Genomic DNA, 23,208 nt, shown 5'->3' on the forward strand with positions numbered 1-23,208 from the left:
GCATGTGTCAGAATTTCTTTCCTTTTTAAGGCTAATATTCCATTGTCTGTACATACCATATTGTATTAACCCACGTATCTGCTGATGGACACTTAGGTTGCTTCCACCTTTTGGCTTATGCAAATAACAATGCTATGAACATGGAGATACATCTTTGAAGCACTGCTTTCAATTCTTTTGGGTATATACACAGAAGTGGAAATGCTGGATCATCCTGTAATTCTATTTCTAAATTTTTGAGAAATTGCCATACTGTTTTCCATAGCAGGTGCACCATCATTCCCATAAATCATGCATGAGGTTTCTAATAGCTCCATGTCCTTGCCAACATCTGTCATTTTCTGTTTTTTTTTTTAATAGTAGCCATTCTAATAAGTATGAGGTGGTATCTCATTGTGGTTTTGATTTGCATTTCCTTAATGATCAGTGATGTTGAACATCTTTTTCATGTGCTTATTGGCCATTTGTTTATCTTTGGAGAAATTATTCAAGTCCTTTGCTCAGTTTTTAATTAGATTGTTTGTTTCTTCACTGCTGAGTTTTAGAAACTCCTTTTATATTCTAGATATTGATCCTTTTTCAGATACAAAATTTGCAAATATTTTCTCTTTTCACTTTTGCATTTTCACTCTGTTGATAGTGTCCTTTGATAAACAGAAGTTTCTAATTTTGATATACTCCAGTTTATCTATTTTTCCTTTTGTTCCCTGTAACTTTTACTTTGATTTAACTTCATAAATATTCTACAAGCTGCCTTAAAATCTACCTAAAACAGAATATAGATAATAATGTAATCACTCATTCTTTAATATTAGGTATTCTTAGATTTTCCTATGATATTTTAATTTTTAGAGCTTGTTATGAATTCTTTTTTATTTGTTAATGGTATGAATATAACAAATACTTCTTGCTTATCTGAACAAAAATTATTTATATAGGGAAATGATTCTCCTTGGGTCTCCTAACTTTTTGCATGCCTTGTAAACAAGGCACTGACTGGCCTCTGCTCTGATCTATCTTTTCAAAGACGACTATGTAGGAAACAACCTTGGAAGAGAGGTCAAGTCTCCTTACAGCCTTGGAAGATGAAATAGCATCTCCCTCTAGACCTACTCCGGGAGTTGGTGATGGACAGGGAAGCCTGGCGTGCTGCGGTTCATGGGGTTGCAAAGAGTCAGACACAACTGAGAGACTGAACTGAACTAGACCTACAAACAGGCATCCTTGCCATCAATTGTAAGACACTTATATCCCCTAAGCCCAGGATTCCTCTCCTATAATGCATGTGAAGGCTTCACGTGGCCTTCTTTGCTTTACTATCTGGGAACTGCCGCTCAAGGAACCAGTACAACAAAAGACTGATTGGCTACTTCTGCTGCTACGAGTAAGGAACTGCCCCTTGTCTCTAGCCTTGGAGGTTCACAACTTCTAAAAGTACCCATAAAACTATGGCATGCTAACTTGTTAGCTTGAAGTAGGGGGGAACCCTTCACAGTGAACAATGTACGCTATTACTGTATAACACAGGGAACTTACTCATTTCCTTTAAACAGAAGGAAATCCAAAAAAGACAGGATATAAGTAAATGTATAGCGGATTCCCTTTGCTGTACAGCAGAAACTAACTCAACATGGTAAAGCAACTATACTGTAATTAAAAATTATAAAAATGTGTTCTAAGAGATTTTTGAATATCCTTGAAAGGATATTCTAAATATCTTTGAAAGTCATTTAGCCTAACTCCCACTCATTCAAAAATTTCTTCTACACATCCTGACAGATGGCATTTGAAATATCACTTAAATGATTCTAGTAAAAGGAAACACTTCTCAAAGCTTTTTGCATCATTGATTATTAAGTCCCTCCTTATGTTGAACTGAACTATTTGTAACTTTATAATACTAGCTTTTGCCTGATTTCATCTTTTTTACATAGAATAATTATTCTATTTTTCACATGGCAGGTCTTTGTATTTGAAAGTACTTATTTAGTCTCCACTAATCTCACTTAATTCTCTGAACATATCAATTTGATTCCATATTCTTCCCATACTATGTTCTATAGATCCACTGGACTCTCTAGACACACCTCAAAATGGTAATGATTCCCAGAGGTGTGTCTATATGGCTATAGAACAATTCAGTGATAAATGAATTGTTTATCAATTGTTATCAATGATAAATACTTCATCATTTTAACAGAATGCCATTGATTCATTTAGCATAAATTTTATATACCATTTTTGTAGCTCTATCATATTGTCCTATTGTGTTCAGCTTGTGATTAGTTAAAATATTCAGGCTTTTCCCCCATAGCCATACTCAAGCCATAATTATATTTGTAAAACTGACTTTTAGAATCCATAACAAAGGTTTTTTTTTAAGATTTTGTCTCTGTCATCAGTAATACTATTTTTTGCTACATATAATCTATGCCATCGGAAAAAATTATAGGCATTCTTTCAATCTCTTAATAGTAGTCATTAATGGAAAATACTGTCTACAAAAAGGGCTAAGGACAAGCCATTGAACTTCTTTCATAACAATCCAGACTATACTTCAACAGTACTGATCAGTTGTTCAACAAGTTATAATCTACTGAATGAGGCCATTATCCCACATAAATATCATCACAAAGATATCATGCTTTGGTGAAATAAAAATGTTTCATTTGTTTCCTTGGCATTCTCTAGATCTATCAACTATTTCTAAAGGAATATCAGCACTTTGCTAAGATATTAAGAAGAGTGTCACTCAGGAGGATGTGTCATTGCTAATTTACTTTGATTACACTGCTAATTTACTAATGATTAAGCAAGGTAAAGGCAACTGAATTTAGGCATCTTTACCTAAATAAGAAATTACTTTCCTAATCCCCAGTCTAAAGCCTTAAGCCCTGGAAGTAGTGATAACTGACGTTCTCATTCAGAGTTCAAGCTTCTGACTGAGATGTAGAAGAAAAACACATCTGTCTCTGCGGTAATCAGTACGAAATTCTGCCTCCATTGCCACTTTTTGATGTGATTGGAAAAATACTATATCCTTACTGTAGTGATGCTGAAGCTGAAGCTCCAATACTTTGGCTACCTGATGCGAAAGCCATCTCATTAGAAAACACCCTGATGCTGGGAACGATAGAGGGCATGAGGAGAAGGGGACAATAGAGAATGAGATGGCTGGATGAATGGCATCATCAACTCAGTGGACATGAGTCTGAATAAACTCCGGGAGATAGTGAAGGACAAGGAGTCCTGGCATGCTGCAGTCTATGGGGTCCCAAAGAGTTGAACACAACTGAGCGACTGAATGACAACAATTCTGTTTATTAATTTAACACTTTTTTGAATTGATAACTAATCCAAGTTAGCCCTACAAAAGGTCAATGGACAAAGTCCACAATCATATTGATAGATCAAAAGGGTATTTGAAAAAAAAAAGTAAGCATTTACTTCTGATAATAACTCTTGGAAAATAATTTTTCTCAAACTAATTCATAATCGTAGTTATCAATGAAACACTGAAGCATCCATAGATCACTTCACTTATTTAAACTCCTTTTAAAAAATTTTAGCCTAAGCACTAACAGAAAAAACATGAATATTGAAAAGCAGTACCAGACATCATTATTTGCAGATGATATGAATAAACCTATATTATTGCAATATTAAGAAATAAGGATACAAAAATTAATAATCTTAAAATACATTCTAAATCAATTAGAAGTTAGGATATACAACAGAAACAAAATCCCATTCTTATCATGTATACCTGTGGTGCTTCTCAAACTTTAATGTACATATAAATCACCTGAGGATCTTGCTAAAATGAAGATTCAGTACATTTGCAATCAAGATTTAATATTTCCAATGATCTTCCAAGTGATGATGATCATACTTTGAGTAGTTATGTGTGTATATATGGATATGTATACATATACACATATACTAATACGTATAATCCACATCTATAATTTTTAAACTTTAGAATTAACAACAAATCTGTAAAAACTCTTTTACAAAAAGGTAAAAGAAAGGTTAAGGATTACTGGATGACATAAAATAATATTTGAATGAAGAGAATGTCATGTTCCTGGATAGGAAGATAATAGTATAAAAATGTCTGTTCTTCCTCAGATCAGTTCAGTAGCTGAGTTGTGTCTGCCTCTTTGCGACCCCATGGACTGCAGCACGCCAGGCCTCCCTATCCAACACCAGCTCCCGGAGTTTACTCAAACTCATGTCCATCAAGCTGGTGATGCCATCCAACCATTTCATCTTCTGTCATCCCCTTCTACTCCTGCCTCCAACCTTTCCCAGCATCAAGGTCTTTTCAGATGAGTCAGTTCTTTGCATCAGGTGGCCAAAGTATTGGAGTTTCAGCTTCAACATCAGTCCCTCCAATGAATATTCAGAACTGATTTCCTTTAGGACGTACTGGTTGGATCTCCTTGCAGTCTAAGGAACTCTCAAAAGTCCTCTCCAACACCACAGTTCAAAAGCATCAATTCTTCATCACTCAGCCTTCTTTATGTTCCAAGTCTCACATCCATACATGACTAATGGAAAAACCATAGCCTTGACTAGATGGACTTTTGTTGGCAAGGTAATGTCTCTGCTTTTTAATATGCCGTCTAGGTTGGTCATAAGTTTTCTTCCAAGGAGGAAGCGTCTTTTAATTTCATAGCGGCAGTCACCATCTGTGGTGATTTTGGAGCCTCCAAAAATAAAGTCTGACACTGTTTCCACTGTTTCCCCATCTATTTGCCATGAAGTGATGGCACCAGATGCCATGAGCTTAGTTTTCTGAATGTTGAGCTTTAAGCCAACTTTTTCAATCTCCTTTTTCACTTTCATCAAGAGGTTCTTTAGTTCTTCCTAAAATTAGTTTAATGCCTTTAACACAAATGAAAACCACTAAATGTGGGAGTGTTTGCAACCTTAAAAAATGAATATCATAAAGTTTATCAAAAGAATAAATATGTCATATGAGATACATTTTCCAGAGATACCATTAGGCAGTTCTTTCCCTTCCAGAAATTAATGGCAAGTATTAAAACCATTTGTTTCTGTCACAGAAACGGGCAGATCAAAATTGTATGTACAAAGTCCAGCCACTGATCCAAGCGTGCACACAAACTTAGTGTATAATAAAGGTGGCATATCAAATCACTGGGAAAAAATATGAATCATCTGACAAGTAATTGAGATATAACTAATAATCATTGAAATAGACATATACTGGTCAAAAATATTATGACTTTAAGACTTAATAAAACAAATACACACAAACATCAAATAATATCAAACTTAAAAGACATGACTACTGGAAAACAACAGCTTTGACTAGACGGACATTTGTTGGCAAAGTAATGTCTCTGTTTTCTCATATGCTGTCTAGGTTGGTCATAACTTTCCTTCCAAGGAGTAAGTGTCTTGTAATTTCATGGCTGCAATCACCATCTGCAGTGATTTTGGAGCCCAAAAAAATAAAGTCTGCCACTGTTTCCACTGTTTCCCCATCTATTTGCCATGAAGCGATGGGAATGGATGCCATGATCTTAGTTTTCTGAATGTTGAACTTTAAGCCAACTTTTTCACTCTCCTCTTTCACTTTCATCAGAGACTCTTTAGTTCTTCTCTTTCTGCCATAAAGGTGATGTCATCTGTATATCTGAGGTTATTGATATTTCTCCTGGCAAACTTGATTCCAGCTTGTGCTTCCTCCAGCCCAGCGTTTCTCATGATGTACTCTGCATATAAGTTAAATAAACTAGGTGACAATATACAGCCTTGACGTACTCCTTTCCTGATTTGGAATCAGTCTGTTATTCACTCAGATGTTCAAGCTGTTTTTAGAAAAGCTAGAGGAACCAGAGATCAAAATGCCAACATCCACTGGATCATCAAAAAAGCAAGAGAGTTCCAGAAAAACATCCATTTCTGCTTTATTGACTATGCCAAAGCCATTGACTGTGTGGTCACAAAAAACTGTGGAAAATTCTGAAAGAGATGGGAATACCAGACCACCTGACCTGCCTCTTGAGAAACCTGTATGCAGGTCAGGAAGCAATGGTTAGAATGGGACATGGAACAACAGATTGGTTCCAAATAGGAAAAGGAGTACGTCAAGGCTGTACATTGTCACCCTGCTTATTTAACTTCTATGCAGAGTACATCATGAGAAACGCTGGGCTGGAAGAAGCACAAGCTGGAATCAAGACTGCCAGGAGAATTATCAATAACCTCAGATATGCAGATGATACCACCCTTATGGCAGAAAGTGAAGAGAAAATAAAAAGCCTCTTGATGAAAGTGAAAGAGGAGAGTGAAAAAGTTGGCTTAAAGCTCAATATTCAAAAAATGAAGATCATGGCATCCGGTCCCATCACCTCATGGGAAATAGATGGGGAAACAGTGGAAACAATGGCTGACTTTATTATTCTGGGCTCCAAAATCACTGCAGATGGTGACTGCAGCCATGAAATTAAAAGACTCTTACTCCTTGGAAGGAAGGTTATGACCAACCCAGACAGCATATTAAAAAGCAGATACATCACTTTGCCAACAAAGGTCCATTTAGTCAAGGCTATGGTTTTCCAGCAGTCATGTCTTTTATTTTAAGTTTGATATTATTTGATGTTTGTGTGTACTTGTTTTATTAAGTCTTAAAGTCATAATGCCGAATAATTCATGCTTTTGGACTGTGGTGCTAGAGAAGACTCTTGAGAGTCTCTTGGACTGCAAAGAGATCCAAACAGTCCATCCTAAAGGAGATCAGTCCTGGGTGTTCATTGGAAGGACTGATGTTGAAGCTGAAACTCCAATACTTCGGCCATCTGATGGAAAGAGCTGACTCATCTGAAAAGACTCTGATGCTGGGAAAGATTGAGGGCAGGAAAAGGGGACGACAGAGGATGATATGGTTGGATGGCATCACCGACTCAATGGACATGGGTTTGGGTAGACTCCGGGAGTTGGTGATGGACAGGGATGCCTGGCGTGCTTCAGTTCATGGGGTCGCAAAGAGTCAGACATGACTGAGCGACTGAACTGAACTGACACAAAGGCTTTCTCATAGTCAATAAAGCAGAAATAGATGTTTTCTGGAACTCTTTTGCTTTTTCAATAATCAAACGGATGTTGGCAATTTGATCTCTGTTTCCTATGCCTTTTCTAAATCCAGCTTGAACATCTGGACATTCACAGTTCTTGTATTGCTGAAGCCTTGCTTGGAGAATTTTGAGCATTACTTCACTAGCATGTGATGTGAGCACAATTTGTGGTAGTTTGAATCTTTTTTGGCATTGCCTTTCTTTGGGTTTGGAATGAAAACTCATCTTTTCCAGTCCTGTGGCCATTGCTGAGTTTTCCAAATTTGCTGACATATTGAGTGAAGCCCTTTCACAGCGTCATCTTTTAGGTTTTGAAATAGCTCAATTGGAATTCTATCACCTCCACTAGCTTTGTTTGTAGTGATGCTTCCTAAGGCCCACTTGACTTGGGCATTCCAGGATATCTGGCTCTAGGTGAGTGATCACACTCGTAGTTAGCTGGGTCATGAAGATCTTTTTTGTATAGTTCTTCTGTGTTTGCCACCTCTTCTTAGTATATCTGCTTCTTTTAGGTCCATACCATTTCTGTCCTTTACTGAGCCCATATTTGCATGAAATGTTCCCTTGGTATCTCTAATTTTCTTGAAGATATCTCTAGTCTTTCCTATTCTATTGTTTTCCTCTATTTCTTTGTACTGATTACTGAGGAAGGCTTTCTTTTCTCTCCTTGCTATTCTTTGGAACTCTGCATTCAGATGCTTATATCTTTCCTTTTCTCCTTTGCTCTTTGCTTTTCTTCTTTTCAAAGCTATTTGTAAGGCCTCATCTGACAGCTATTTTGCTTTTTTGCATTACTTTTTCTTGGTGATGGTCTTACTCCCTGTCTCCTGTACAGTGTCACAAACCTCCATCCATAGTTCATCAGGTCCTCTGTGTATCAGATCTAGTCCCTTAAATCTATTTCTCACTTCCACTGTATAATTGTTAGGAATTTGATTTAGGTCATATCTAAATGGTCTAGTGGTTTCCCTACTTTCTTCAATTTAAGTCTGAATTTGGCAATAAGGAGTTCATGATTTGAGCCACTGTCAGCTTCCGGTCTTGTTTTTGCTGACTGTATAGAGCTTCTCCATCTTTGCTGTAAAGAATATAATCAATCTGATTTTGCTGTTGGTCATCTGGTGATGTCCATGTGTAGAATCTTCTCTTGTGTTGTTGGAAGAGGGTGTTTACTATGACCGGTACGTACTCTTGGCAGAACTCTATTAGCCTTTGCCCTGCTTCATTCTGTACTCCAAGGCCAAATTTGCCTGTACTCCAGGTGTTTCTTGACTTCCTACTTTTGCATTCCAGTCCCCTATAATGAAAAGAACATCTTTTGGGGGTTTACTTCTAGAAAGTCTTATAGCTATTCATAGAACCATTCAACTTCTGCTTCTTCAGCATTACTGGTTGGGCATAGACTTGGATTACTGTGATATTGAATGGTTTGCCTCGGAATCAAACAGAGTCATTCTGTCATTTTTGAGACTGCATCCAAGTACTGCATTTTGGACTCTTTTGTTGAGTATGATGGCTACTCCATTTCTTCTAAGGATTCTTGCCCACAGTAGTAGATATAATGGACATCTGAGTTAAATTCATCCATATCAGTCCATTTTAGTTCACTGATTCCTAGAATGTAGACGTTCACCCTTGCCATCTCCTGTTGACCACTTTCAATTTGCACTGATTCATGTACCTAACATTCCAGGTTCCTATGCAATATTGCTCTTTACAGCATCAGACTTTGCTTCCATCACCAGTCACATCCACAACTGGATGTTGTTTTTGCTTTGGCTCTGTCTCTTCATTCTTTCTGGAGTTGTTTCTCCACTGATCTCCAGTAACATATTGGGCACCTACCAACCTGGGAAGTTCATCTTTCAGTGTCCTATCTTTTTGCATTTTAATACTGTTCATGGGATATGGACTGGGAAATCATACTGGGAAACAGACTCTTGGAGGGCACAACAGAACCTTGTGCACCAGGACCCAGGAGAAAGAAGCAGCAATGCTACAAGAGACTGTGCCGGACTTGCCTGTGGGTGTCTGGGAGTCTCCGGTGGAGGAATGGGTCAGTGGTGGCCTGCTGCAGGGTTGGGGGCACTGAGTGTAGCCGTACATGCATGGGAACTTTTGAGGGAGGTCACCATTATCTTCATTACCTCCACCATAGTTTGGTCCCAAGTAAATAGGAAGGAGGGAACACAGCTCAACCCATCAACAGAAAATTGAATTTAAGATTTACTGAGCATGGCCCCACCCATCAGAACAAGACCCAGTTTCCCCCTCAGTCAGTCTATCCCATCAGGATGCTTCCATAAGGTTCTTATCCTTCTCCATCAGAAGGCAGACAGTCTGAAAACCATAGTCACAGAAAACTAACCAATCTAATCACATGGACCACAGCCTTGTCTAACTCAGTGAAGCTATGAGCCATGCCATGTAGGGCCACACAAGAGGGATGGGTCATGGTGGAGTGTTCTGGAGGTCCACTGGAGAAGGGAATAGCAAACCACTTCAGTATTCTTGCCTTGAGAACCCCATGAACAGTTTTTGAAAAGGCAAAAAAGATAACAGGATTAGCCAGAAAGTTTTCAGGAAGGAGAAACTGTCCTCAAGCAGGATAAATTGTTGTTATATAATCCTTAGTACAGAGTTTAAACTGTGTTGTTTGTTGTGTAATCATTGCTTTAAAAAAAAAAAGTGTTTTATGTGACTAAGACTAAGGAATGTAGAGAGAGAGAAAAAAAAAAAAAGAGGTTTGTCCTTTCCTCCTCCTTGAGAATTCCAGACCCCTCTCTCCTCCCCTGACTTCTTATCAAGCTACCTAGGAACTGACTGTCTCATTACTAACACTGTCTTCATTCCTCTGGCAAAAATTCAATGAATTCCATAACTTAGCCATTCTAACATGATTCTTATTTTTACCACAACCCCTATCAACATAACTAAGTCATAGCTATTTCCTCTCTTTTAAAATCAAACCAATCAGCATGGAGATCTCTCTCTGATTATAACTGTAGAGTTGATTTATTTTCATTACAATCCCAGTCAGATTGTACATTTCAGTCATAGACAGCTTCCCATAGGTCCCCAAACAGCATCAAATGATGAATGATTAAGAACTTTTTAAAAGATAAACCAATATTTCCTCTGCAAGTTATATACAACATAAAATATATCTTTAAAAGGGCATTATAGGAAGCATCAAATAAATCAATAAAATGTAAAAAGTAGGCTTTACAATCACTACTAGCATTTCCTTGCCAAATAACTAACAGTGCATATCAGAAGCACACAGTGAATGCTGCAGTAATTATAAAGAAGCCAAAAATAATAAATGGCCAAATAATATCTCATCCCAAATTTCTAAACTTCCTTTTGTAAGTACCGTCACCTTCAGGGTAGACTAGGTCTTAGACCTCTTGGTTCCTCTTATGAAGCAATGATTCACATGGCTCAGTGTAGGATGTTGTACAGTTTAGAAGAACCTAGTCCAGTTTCGCAACAGTGACTTCCAAACTCATGTCCTCTACTGTATTTCTTCAACACCATAAAAAGGACTTGTAATTATAAGAAATTCTTAAGGAAACCTGTTCTTTTTAAAAGTTACACTGAAACAATGTTTATCTCACTACACACAAAAATCTCTTCCAAAACCACTTCAATGACTCCTCCTCTCCTTTAGCCCTCTATTTTACTAAACCCTTCTCTCATCACTACTCCTCCTGTCCACCACACCCCATGCTTCTCTCCAGTCTAATCCATTTTAATGAAAAGAACACATCTGGCATAGCAAGATTCTTGAAGAATAGCTCAGTAAAACCAAATTGCTGCATCATGGGCAAAAGATAACAAAGGAAAAAAATATATGTTCATTCATAAGGATTTTGTCTAATCATAGTTGCAGATATTTACTAAAAATGCTTAAGTGAATAAATATTACCAAGTAAGAGGAAAGAATTAGCCATGTTGTGAAAGAAAAGTTTCTGGTCAGAGTTGGAAGACCCAGTCCCCTAGACAGAGCACTTCTCTTTTCACTCTGACCTAGTTTTACAAGATTACTCTTACAGGTATAAAATTTACAAACATATTTCATTAACATACCTTTTTCTGAATTAATATAAAGTATTAGTACTAGATATTAATAGGAGGCTTCGTGGCTCAGAGGTTAAAGTGTCTGCCTCTAATACAGGAGACCTGGGTTCGATCCCTGGGTTGGGAAGATCCCCTGGAGAAGGAAATGGCAACCGACTCCAGTATTCTTGCCTGGAGAATCCCATGGACGGAGAAGCCTGGTGGGCTACAGTCCATGGGGTCGTAAAGAGTCAGACACGACTGAGCGACTTCATTTATTAATAGTTCAGTGTTTATATGGAATAAACTCATGGAATAGGCTTTAAATTTCCAACAGCTTAATCAAAAATCACGAAAGCAAATGGTCTGTGTTCTTGCGGATTAATGTATTTATTTGTACAAATTTCTAGTCATAGAATGTAGTAAAACTTTACTAACCCAGGCTTCTTTAATTCAGAAATCATCACAGAGAAGGAGTAAGATAACTTACGAAGAAGTGCTGAGGCTGGAGATGAGAAACGTAATAATAAACTTGAAGCAGCATTGCAACCAGATTTTAGAAGGGTCCCTTAGTCTCTCTGGATTCTATTCACTTGTGTTTAAAGTGAGCTAAACTAGTCAGTCAATTCACCTCATCATCATATAATTCTATGGCTCTAGGTGGTTCAGATAGATGCAGCTTTTTTATTTTATTCTTTCCATAAGCAATGTTTCTGGGAGTGGGATTATTCTTGTCTGTATGTTTTTCTCAATCCAGAGCTCATGAATGGCCTTAAAGGATCACATGAATTCCCTGAATTTAAGCAACCATGTTTATGTGCATCTTTTTAGACAGAGGTTCACAGCTTTAACTCTCGAAAAGCTTTGTGAACCTCTCAAAAAAAAAAAAAGATCAAGAATCACTTCCTTCATTAATAGACTAATTCTAAGTGATTCTCATCAACTTGTAAAAGCAGGTACACACACAAAAAATTGCTTAATAATCCTGTGTCAGTTCTATAACATTATGTATCTTACATCCATAAACACAACACATTCTGTTATAAGCTATCCCTCAAACTTTCACTAATGGCTCTCTCCTCATTTGGTGATGAGTTGTGCTCTTCATCTGTCTAGGTCACCTCATTATATCAAAAGCTTTGAACAGTTCCTGGCTCTCAGTGAAGCAAAGGAAAAGAAGAGCTACCAGTTTATCTCTAGGGAAAGAAGGCAGCTGTGGAGTGATCATCATCTCATCTGAGCTTGGATTGTGACTCCAAAACTCTGTGAGATAATGGAAGAATCAGCAAGCAAGGATAGATAATCTTATCCAAAATTAAGCCTTGAAATTTCAGCAAAAGAAAATGTAAACCCAAAGTAAACAAGGGCTTTACCAAAAGTGGCAAGGTGAGGACCAGAATGCTTAGCCAATGGTCAGGGTTCCTACCATTTCACTACAATTGTCCAACTGGGAGAAGGCACAGAACCCAACATGGATTGCAAACGAACAAGTCATCTATTCCAGTTCCTCTCTTTTACATGAAATCCAGCAGCTAACAATCTCCTTCTTCATTATGGGTAGATATACCACAATCTGAGATTTTTGCCTAATTTATTAGCATATGACAAATAAAATAATACCATGTCTTATATGTAATAAAAGTTAGATCCAAATTCTTTGTCATTGTTATAGCTATAAAAGTTAGCCAGTGTTATAAATAAAATTGCTTTTATCATGCAAACTTAATTTTCAATAATGCTTGTTTATTTGTCTTAACTGACAATTACAGGAAGAAAAAATCATCCATTTCCTAGTATCTTTTAAAATAGATGTATGTAAAATTGGATGATTGTTATTTCATTCCTATACACTTCTGGAAATTGACTTTTAAGAGCTTAATAACATTTGCATTTCTTTTATCTTTTCAGGAGCATTGTTTTAAACCCTGCCTATTTCCGAAATCATCTTCGTCAGGCAACAGTGTTTAGATGTCTGGAGAGATATTCAGAAGCTGCCCGGTATGTTTATTATAACTTTTGTGAAGATTTATTTCAAGTTAAATTAATTTCATTCTCAGCTTCTGGTAATAGCATAATAGAACTTTCCATTTCTCTCATGGAATATGATTTTACCAGAATTATTGTCTTATAAATGTCAAACCAACAATTATTGACTATCTTTTTCTTTAATTAAAGCCACTCAGTGTTCATAGCTCTTGGGAAAATTCGAACTTTCCAGCCATGAGGTCACTGATAATGATGGGAAAACTTCCAGGGAAGATTAGAAATGAACTTGACCTCTTGCTCTCAAGTACATTCCTGATCCTAGTTGTAATGACACAATTTTGTGACTGTCTCTTTCTTGAGTTCTAGAAATAAAACCCAACCACATGAAAAGGATCTCAGCAGCCCATTTCTAGAAAAGATGGTCTAAGTTATAACACCAAGCGTTTTAAGAGGTGTCCTAAAGTATTGTCTCTTGGACCTGCAATATGTTTCATAAAAACCTAGTGAAGCAGCTCCTGATATTCTCATCCCCAGAACCTAGACTTATAGCAAAGAATTACAAGACTTGTGTAATAGCCTCCATGCTACACTCAGAATTTCTTTGCACCTGTGACAATGAAGCCTTTTTATTCCTGAGTTAAGATCATCATATTAGATTCCCCTTCCCTTTGATAAATTCTCTCAAAGAATTTTCTTCATCTCCTAATGTATAGGTATCTATTGTTTCTTACCCAGCCAATTTACCATCCAAGGATTTTATCAATAAAGTGTGAGTGGTTTCTACATACATTCCAAACATAACTCCTAGAGAGAAATCCATAGTAATAGGAAGGGGAGCCTAGGTTGCTGGTGGCTACTATCTCTATAACATTTATAAATAACACTTTCTTAGAAAATGAAAACTTAAGAAATTTAAATGATAAATAATAAAAATAGTAATAAAATGATTTCATAAAATTGATACTATGAGTTTGACATGCATTCTATAAGACAGTCCTCGGTATTAAATGGAAACCCACTCCAGTGTTCTTGCCTGAAGAATCCCAAGGATGGGGGAGCCTGCTGGGCTGCCATCTATGGGGTCACACAGAGTCGGACACGACTGAAGCGACTTAGCAGCAACAGCAGGTATTACTTGAACTCAATTAAATGATGAACATGGAAGACTGAATTAATCACAATACTCTATTCACAGTCAACCACAATAGATAAGCCACACTATCTATTTATCTATGTGGTAATGTCCTCTTTTAAAATTCAAAACATGTCTCTATCAATCTCATTTATACATTCTATTTTTCCTTATACTCATTTTCTAAATGTTTTGTCTTACATTACCCACATATAACTTCTTCTAATTTTATTTTGTTTACTGAGTTATCCCCACGGCTTATTTTCTGCCCACACATACTATGTGAATGAAAGGGTATTTAAGAGATGATAGTAAGCTTCCTTTTGTCTGTAAAAGTCATTAACTACAAACAAAGCTAATCAGTTTAGCATAAACAGATACAGTACAGTTGTCTGTAAATAATTTTCTTTAAGAGGTAGCTCATTAATGTGTTTTCTGAATCTAATCAAAAAATAACACGCGAAAGCTAGATGCAACTTCAGAACTTCAGATTGCAGCTAGTTAAACCTGCTAGTAATACAGTTAGGTTAACTTGTACAGACTCTAGAGAGCCCATTGTTAAATATTCAGGAACATTAGGAGAGCCAGTTGTTTACTGTAAAAGAAATTAGCTTTGCTGGGAGAATGTATACTATGTAAATTGGCAAATGCTTCAAATCCGTGATTTTGGAGTTTGGGGGAGAGCCAGACACCAGTAGATCATTGACTATAACTTAATTGTATCAAAGCTAACCATTCGAGTTACACTAGTGATAAAAATTCTTTATGGTTCCTAAAACAAATGAACAAACAATGAGAACTAGAAAATTAGGAATTTGTCAGTACCTACATGCAATATTGGCGTGAAACATCCATTTCCCTTGACATGTATATCCCTGCAGTGTAATAAGTGCATCTGTTTCATATCATTTGATGGCTAACTTGACAATACTCCTTGAGAAGTTTCCTAATAACTGTTGGCTATACTGGTATGGACTTTCCAACAGAGAAGCAGATACAATTTATTTCAGATTCAAGTATTTTTCATCTTGGTTTCCTTGGCAATTATAGTCCTCAATATAGAGTATTGGTCATCCTTTTTTCCCCTCTAGGGAAAGAATAATATGACCCAAGAACATGAATATCTTCGTGTCTCTTAACTATTCGATTTCTAGTATAAAACAATAATACAAATCAATATACTAAGCATTCACACATATCGATTAATTGCTTGGATACTTAGGTAGTTTTGGTTCAGGGCTCTTACAAACACGTTATATGAAAACCCATTGAAAAAGCCCACACATCAAGGTATTTTCTCTAAGGAGCCAAGTAGGCATGCTTCTGAGGTTGAAAGGCACCAAGCAAATACAAAAGAATGCCATTAGCATGTAAAATAGTAAGTCTTAAAACCATGATTCCCAGTCAAGTAGGTCATCTCCCATCTGGTCCAAGATAGTGTATTTATAACTAGTCCCTAGGAAATGGAATATTTAAAATTTTCTAAGCCTAACCATTCAGGTATGACCTAAATCAAATACCTTGTGATTATACAGTGGAACTGACAAATAAATTCAAGGATTAGATACAGAGTGCCTGAAGAACTATGGACGGAGGTTATGATATTGTACAGGAGGCAGTGATCAAGATCATCTCCCCCCAAAAAAAGAGAAACGCAAAAAGGCAAAATGGTTGTCTGAGGAGGGCTTACAATACCTGTGAAAAGATGAGAAGCAAAACACAAAGGAGAAAAGGAAAGATATAAGCATCTGAATGCAGAGTTCCAAAGAATAGCAAGAAGAGATAAGAAAGCCTTCTTTAGTGATCAATGCAAAGAAATAGAGGAAGACAATAGAATGGGAAAAATTAGAGATCTCTTCAAGAAAATTAGAGATACCAAGGGAACATTTCATGCAAAGATGGGCACAATAAAGGACAGAAATGGTTATGGACCTAACAGAAGCAGAAGATATTAAGATGAAGTGTCAAGAATACACAGAAGAACTGTACAAAAAAGATCATCAGAGCCAGATAATCACAATGGTGTAATCACTCACCTAGAGCCAAAAATCCTGGAATGTGAAGTCAAGTTGGGCCTTAGGAAGCATCACTATGAACAAAACTAGTGGAGGTGATGGAATTCCAGTTGCGCTATCTCAAATCCTAAAAGATGATGCTGTGAAAGTACTTCACGCAATATGCCAGCAAATTTGGAAAACTCAACAGTAGCCACAGGAATGGAAAAGGTCAGTTTTCATTCCAATCCCAAAGAAAGGCAATGCCAAAGAATGCTTAAATTACCGCACAATTGCACTCATCTCACATGCTAGCAAAGTAATGCTCAAATTCCTCCAAGCCAGGCTTCAACAATACATAAACCATGAACTTCAGATGTTCAAGCTGGTTTTAGAAAAGGCAGAGGAACCAGAGATCAAATTGCCAACATCCACTGGATCACAGAAAAAGTGAGAGCGTTCCAGAAATACATCTATTTCTGCTTTATTGACTATGCCAAAGCCTTTGACTGTGTGGGTCACAACAAACTATGGAAAATTCTTCAAGAGATGGGAGTACCAGACCAGCTGACCTGCCTCTTGAGAAATCTGTATGCAGGTCAGGAAGCAACAGTTAGAACTGGACATGGAACAACAGACTGGTTCCAGCTCAGGAAAGGAGTACATCAAGGCTGTATATTGTCACCCTGCTTATTAAACTTATATGCAGAGCACATCATGAGAAATGCTGGACTGGATGAAGCACAAGCTGGAATCAAAATTGCCAGGAGAATTATCAATAACCTCAGATATGCAGATGATATCACCCTTACGGCAGAAAGTTAAGAAGAACTAAAGAGCCTCTTGATGAAAGTGAAAGAGGAGAGTGAAAAAGTTGGCTTAAAGCTCAACATTCAGAAAACTAAGATCATAGAATCTGGTCCCATCATTTCATGGCAAATAGATGGGGAAACAATGGGAACAGTGACAGACTTTATTTTTCTGGGCTCCAAAATCACTGCAGATGGTGATTGCAGCCATGAAATTAAAAGATGCTTGATCCTTGGAAGAAAAGCTATGACCAACCTAGACAGCATATTAAAAAGCAGAGACATTACTTTGCCAATAAAGGTCCATCTAGTCTAAGCTATGGTTTCTCCAGTAGTCGTGTACGGATGTGAGAGTTGGACTGTAAAGAAAGCTGAGCGCTGAAGAATTGATGCTTTTGAACTGTGGTGTTGGAGAAGACTCTTGAGACTCCCTTGGACAGCAAGCAGATCCAACCAGTCCATCCTAAAGGAAATCAGTGCTGAATATTCATTGGAAGGACTGATGCTGAAGCTGAAACTCCAATACTTGGCCACCTGATGCAAAGAATTCACTCACTGGAAAAGACCTGATGCTGGGAATGATTGAAAGAGGGAGGAGAAGTGGACGACAGAGAATGAGATGGTTGGATGGCATCACCGACTCAATGGACATGAGTTTGAGTAAGCTCTGGGAGTTGGTGATGGACAGGGAAGCCTGGTGTAGTGCAGTCCACGGGTCACAAAAAGTTGGATATGACTGAGCAACTGAACTGAACTGAACTAAGCTAAAGCCTAACCAGCTCTACTCAGGAAGGAATTCCTAATGAATAGACCAAAAAAGATATTTAAGACAGTTTCACAAAATCTCAGATTCTCAATTAGAGAGCCTGTAGGAAATGTAACTGAATAGAGGTTATCAGTCAGGCTTATGGGAAGGTCCTTTTATTTTATTGGTCAATATCTTTTCAGAAACATCCTACCAGGAGAAAGAGCTAGCATAGATAAATGGTAGAAAGCAGAATAACAATAAGGACATTTATTTTTGATTTAGGTTCTGTAGAAATGATAGTCACCCTTAAAAAGGTACCTTGTTGTTGTTTTTCAGTTGCTCAGTTGTTCTGACTCTTTGGGACCCTGTGGACTGTAAGACTCCAGGCCTCCCAGTCCTTCACTAACTCCCAGATTTAGATCAGACTCATATTCATTGGTTTGATGATGCCATCCAATCATCTCATCCATTGTCACCCCCTTCTCCTCCTGCCCTCAATCTTTCCCAGCATCAGGATCTTTTCCAATGAATTGGCTCTTCGGATCAGGTGGCCAAAGAAGATACTTGACACTAGTTAAATTGATGAAATCACATTTTTATACCATAAATCTAAATTGAGATTACTGTAATTACCCAAGAAATAGTAAATCTGTGAGGCCTACTTGAAATAGTCAGAAGCTTAGCCCTTTTACATTTCTGTTTCTGTGCCTATAAAAGTGTGTGTTGAAGCAGAATGTCCTTGCTGAAATCTGTCCCTCCTCCAACACACACGCAATTTGACTTACCTTCTTAAGAAAGATAAGACAAGAAACTACATATAGAGATGTGAAAAAGCAAACGAAAGTCAAGACTGACTATTTTATGTTGAGAACTAATGACTTTTGATAATATTAATTAGTACATCTCTATATATTCATCAGCTAGCATAGCACTTGGCACAAACCAAATTTGGGGTTTACAAATTAAATTAGCTAGTTTTTGAGTTTGTGGTTAATAACCACTTAGCTTCATCAGTAAGGCAATATTACATGAAATGGTTGGTACAACCCTGGTTGAAAAAGAGATACAAGAGTGTGTACTTAGTGGTAAAGACATATGATAGAATCATGCCTCCTATAATGAAGATTTATGGGGCAAAAAACAGATGACATTGCACAGAATGTTGAAGACCATGTTGTGTAAGGGGCAGCAAACAGAAGGTAACAGTAAGGGAGAAAAACACAGCAAAGTCTCTTATCCATCACTAAGGAAGAATTAGCTATGTGTTTCCTCATACATGAATTAGATCAGGGGAGACTAGAGCAGGAATAATACATTCAAATGCTTACAAAGCCCATGCAGATGATGTGTGAAGGGGACCAACTATAAGATAAAAGGATGTTATATAAAATACAGAAAACTGGAGCTCACTAACTAGAGTCACCATACAATTCATCTTTCAGACTGAACACTGTGATAGTGAAAGTGGGCACTTTTAAGAATTATAACAGGGAAACAGGCATAAATCAGGACTGTCAAGAGCACACTGGCCCACAGTCACCCTACCACCAGCCCTTCTGAAAGGAGTAAACTTATTCAAGTCCAGTTAATGTTGCTATATAGAAATACAGGATACAATAATCAAATGTTGTAGATTTTTGAGTCTCCAAGAAATAGTACAATATTTCAGAGCTTTCCAAGAAACTTCTTTAATGTTTGCAATTATTACTAGTTTTTCAAACACGGTGTCATCTTAAGAAAGTTTGAAGTGAAGTGAAGTTGCTCAGTCATGTCCGACTCTTTGCGACCCCGTGGACTGTAGCCTACCAGGCTCCTCCCTCCGTGGGATTCTCCAGGCAAGAGTACTGGAGTGGGTTGCCATTTCCTTCTCCAGGGGATCTTCCCAACCCATGGATCGAACCCGGGTCTCCAGCATTCCAGGCAGATGCTTTAACCTCTGAGCCATCAGGGAGGCCTGGTGGCTTCCTTAAACCTACTTAAGAAAGTTTAAGTAATCCCATTCATGAAAATGCAATTCACTGAAGAATCAACTGGCCAAGTGACCAATTTGCAGAATTCACCAAATTTAAAGTTTACTAAAACCTTACTCTAAGAAATAATCTTATTGACTAATTAATATTAATATGAATACATTTATATGTATATATTCCTCATGAATACATTTAGCAAACCTTTTTAATTTTTGAAAATTTTCAGTCCTTCAAAAACTAAGGTTATAGAATGATTGATTCTTAAAAATATATTCTTGTGTGTATGATATTACTCTACTATTCTTGAGTACTCTATGACTGTTTATTCTAAGTTACATAACCAAAATTTTAATTTGGAAGTTTAACAATTTAAGCTAATTTCTTTCTACTTTGAAAGTCATTTTTTAAAACATTTTATCATTTTTAGGATTCATTCCCCAATTTCTGAAGAGTGACTAAATTTGCCTATGTGATAAAATATAGTTTTAAGTATTTATAGCATTTACAACTTGTATTTAATGAGGTGATCTTAACAGCTTTTTACTTTACCCCCTGAAGCTAGAAAAAGCCAAAATAGGGGAAATGGAAAATGGGCAACACAGTACAGTCTGGGTTGTGTATTTCACAGAGGGGAGACTGAGAACAGAGAAAAATCATAGGCCCCAGAATGGAGACCTGGCTCCTAAAGGATTGTTATAAATTTTCTAAAAAGTTAAACCGTCTTAGGGTATCAAATGATACCATTTATATGTGGAATCTTTTAAAAAAAAAGTCTATAAATGAACTTATCTACCAAAATGAAACAGAATTAAAGATGTAGAAAATAAATTTATGATTACTGCAGGGTAAGAGGGTGGGGAATAAACTGGAAGCTAGGGATTGACCTATACACACTACTATTTATAAAGTAGACACCTAATAAGGACCTACTGTATAGCACAGAGAACTCTACTCAATACCCTGCAATGGCCTATATAGGAAAAGAATCTAAAAATGTGTGGGTAACTGTATAACAGATTGACTTTGCTGTGTACCTGAAACTAACTGCTGCTGCTGCTAAGTCACTTCAGTCGTGTCCGACTCTGTGTGACCCCATAGACGGCAGCCCACCAGGCTCGCCCATCCCTGGGATTCTCCAGGCAAGAACACTGGAGTGGGTTGCCATTTCCTTCTCCAATGCATGAAAGTGAAAAGTTAAAGGGAAGTTGCTCAGTCACGTCCGACTCTTTGCGACCCCATGGACCGCAACCTACCAGGTTCCTCTGTCCATGGGATTTTCCAGGCAAGAGTACTGGAGTGGGGTGCCATCGCCTTCTCCGATATCTGAAACTAACACATCATCATAAATCAACTATACCCCAATAATTTTTTTAAAAAAATATGAACCAGAATACAGAGTTTAAAAAAGACTTTGTTTTCAAAAAATAAAATAAATAAGCCATCTTAATAAATAAGCATATTTATAAATTTAACAAATTAGTCATTTGACAACCTCATCATCTGATGAATTGATCAGGAGCCCAGAGAAGACTGTGGGCCATACCATCAGATTTAAAGCCCAGATTGAGTCCTCTCTCCAGCCCTAAATGGATACTAGAGTTTAATTTCTCAGCAATAAAGGCTGAGCTTCCTTCTACTAGCATAAGAACTCTGTCTCATACCAAATTTTGTGCAAGGCCAGTTGGGGTAAGATTTTAGTCCATTGTCAAACTATGTTAAACAGCAGACCACTGTTAGAAAGCAATGTTATCTTAGAGAGTTCATTAGCTTTAGTTTACTTATCATCTACAACAAATCTGGTCTGCTCTATATTTTGAAATGTTATTTAGTGTCATGTTACTTTCTTAGGTCCCAAAATCAGTGCAGACGGTGACTGCCACCATGAAATTAAAACATGCTTTCCCCTAGGAAGAAAAACTACGACAAACCTAGACAGCATATTTAAAAGCAGAGACATTACTTTGCCAACAAAGGTCCATACAGTCAAAGTTATGGTTTTTCCAGTAGTCATATACAGATGTGAGAAACCATAAAGAAGGCTGAGCATTGAAGAACTGATGCTTTTGAACTGTGGTGCTGAAGAAGACTCTTGATAGTGCCCTGGAATGCAAGGAGATCAAATCAGTTAATCCTGGAGGAAATCAATGCTGAATATTCACTGGAAAGGCTGATGTGAAAGCTGAAACTCCAATACTTTGGCCACTTGATAGGGAGAGCCAACTCATTGGAAAAGACCTCAATGCTGGGAAGGACTGAAAAGCTAAAGGGGAAGACGGTGATAGAGGATGAGATGGTTAGATAGCATTACTGACTCAGTGCACATAAACTTGAGCAAACTCCAGGAGATAGTGAAGGACAGAGGAGCCTGGCATGCTTCAGTCCATGGGGTCACAAAGACTTGGACATGACTTAGCAACTTAACAACACATGTAATATTGTCAGAAACAGATTAAATAACATAATATGTGCTCCAAATGTTTTCATCTTTGCTCTTAAAACACTGCACTAAATGACACATTAGATTTCAGAGCTATTGTGTATTACATATGCCTTTTAGGACTAAATAAAACAATTGGTTGTATCAGTCTGTTTATTGATGCAATATGAATTTTCTCCCTCACAGCTAATTCTCAGCTTTGCCTCTCTCTTGCTTAACCTCTGATAGTGTCTTTCAGTTCACTCCTATTTAATCATTTTGGCCATTCTTATCCTCCTTCTCTGCATTCACCTTTTTTCTTGTTTTATTCCACTTATCTTTTTCTGGACACAATTTAGCAACTAAAACAACAATATTTTTTCTGGGAAAAAGTCCCTTCCTTCTGTGCACCCCCTTGTTTCAATAAGCCATTCTCAAAGCATCTCATTTGTTCTGAAAGACTTTGACTCTCCTTGGTAACTGTTATTGATTTAACCGATCAATGATTACATCTGCTTTTGTTTTATTTTTGAAACTCTGAGACAAATTTGAATATTTGCATTTTCAGGAAATCTACTCTATGGGTGAATATAAATGAAAATCTCAAACACTAAATTCCTTAAAACACAGAATCTTTTAGAACTGAATTGTCAGCTATGCCTAAGGTATAACACATTAGAGTATCAATGTTTGAATTAATATAAACACTTAAGGTCTGGGCTCTGTATGAATATCAGGATGTTTCAAGGTCATTCCTTTGCCAAGCAGTATGTTACTGTTAGGCCAAATCAAGACATAAAATTTTAAGATGCATTCATTCACAGCTACTCTCACTGACAATTCAAATAGTAGAGGTTGGGAGAGGTGGCAGTAGGTAAGTTTCTTGAGATCCAGCAGAGGATTTGAGGTTTTGATTTTGTGGTGGTTGTTTTCTGATGAAGTTGATCATACTGGAAATTGGAAATAATGCATATGCTAATAT

At 37.2% G+C, this 23,208-nt stretch overlaps 1 protein-coding gene across 1 annotated transcript in view; it reads left to right on the forward strand.

Moving 5' to 3' along the window:
• The window catches only part of SPATA16 (spermatogenesis associated 16), a 242,192-nt gene that overhangs the window by 82,021 nt on the left and 136,963 nt on the right, over positions 1-23,208 (forward strand). Inside the window, exon 3 of the mRNA XM_005675304.3 lies at positions 13,080-13,169. Within this exon, the coding sequence (XP_005675361.1) occupies positions 13,080-13,169 (90 nt within the window). The remainder of the gene's footprint in view (positions 1-13,079; positions 13,170-23,208) is intronic.

This window comes from Capra hircus, chromosome 1, assembly GCF_001704415.2.
Source record: "Capra hircus breed San Clemente chromosome 1, ASM170441v1, whole genome shotgun sequence".
Taxonomy (NCBI): Eukaryota; Metazoa; Chordata; class Mammalia; order Artiodactyla; family Bovidae; genus Capra; species Capra hircus.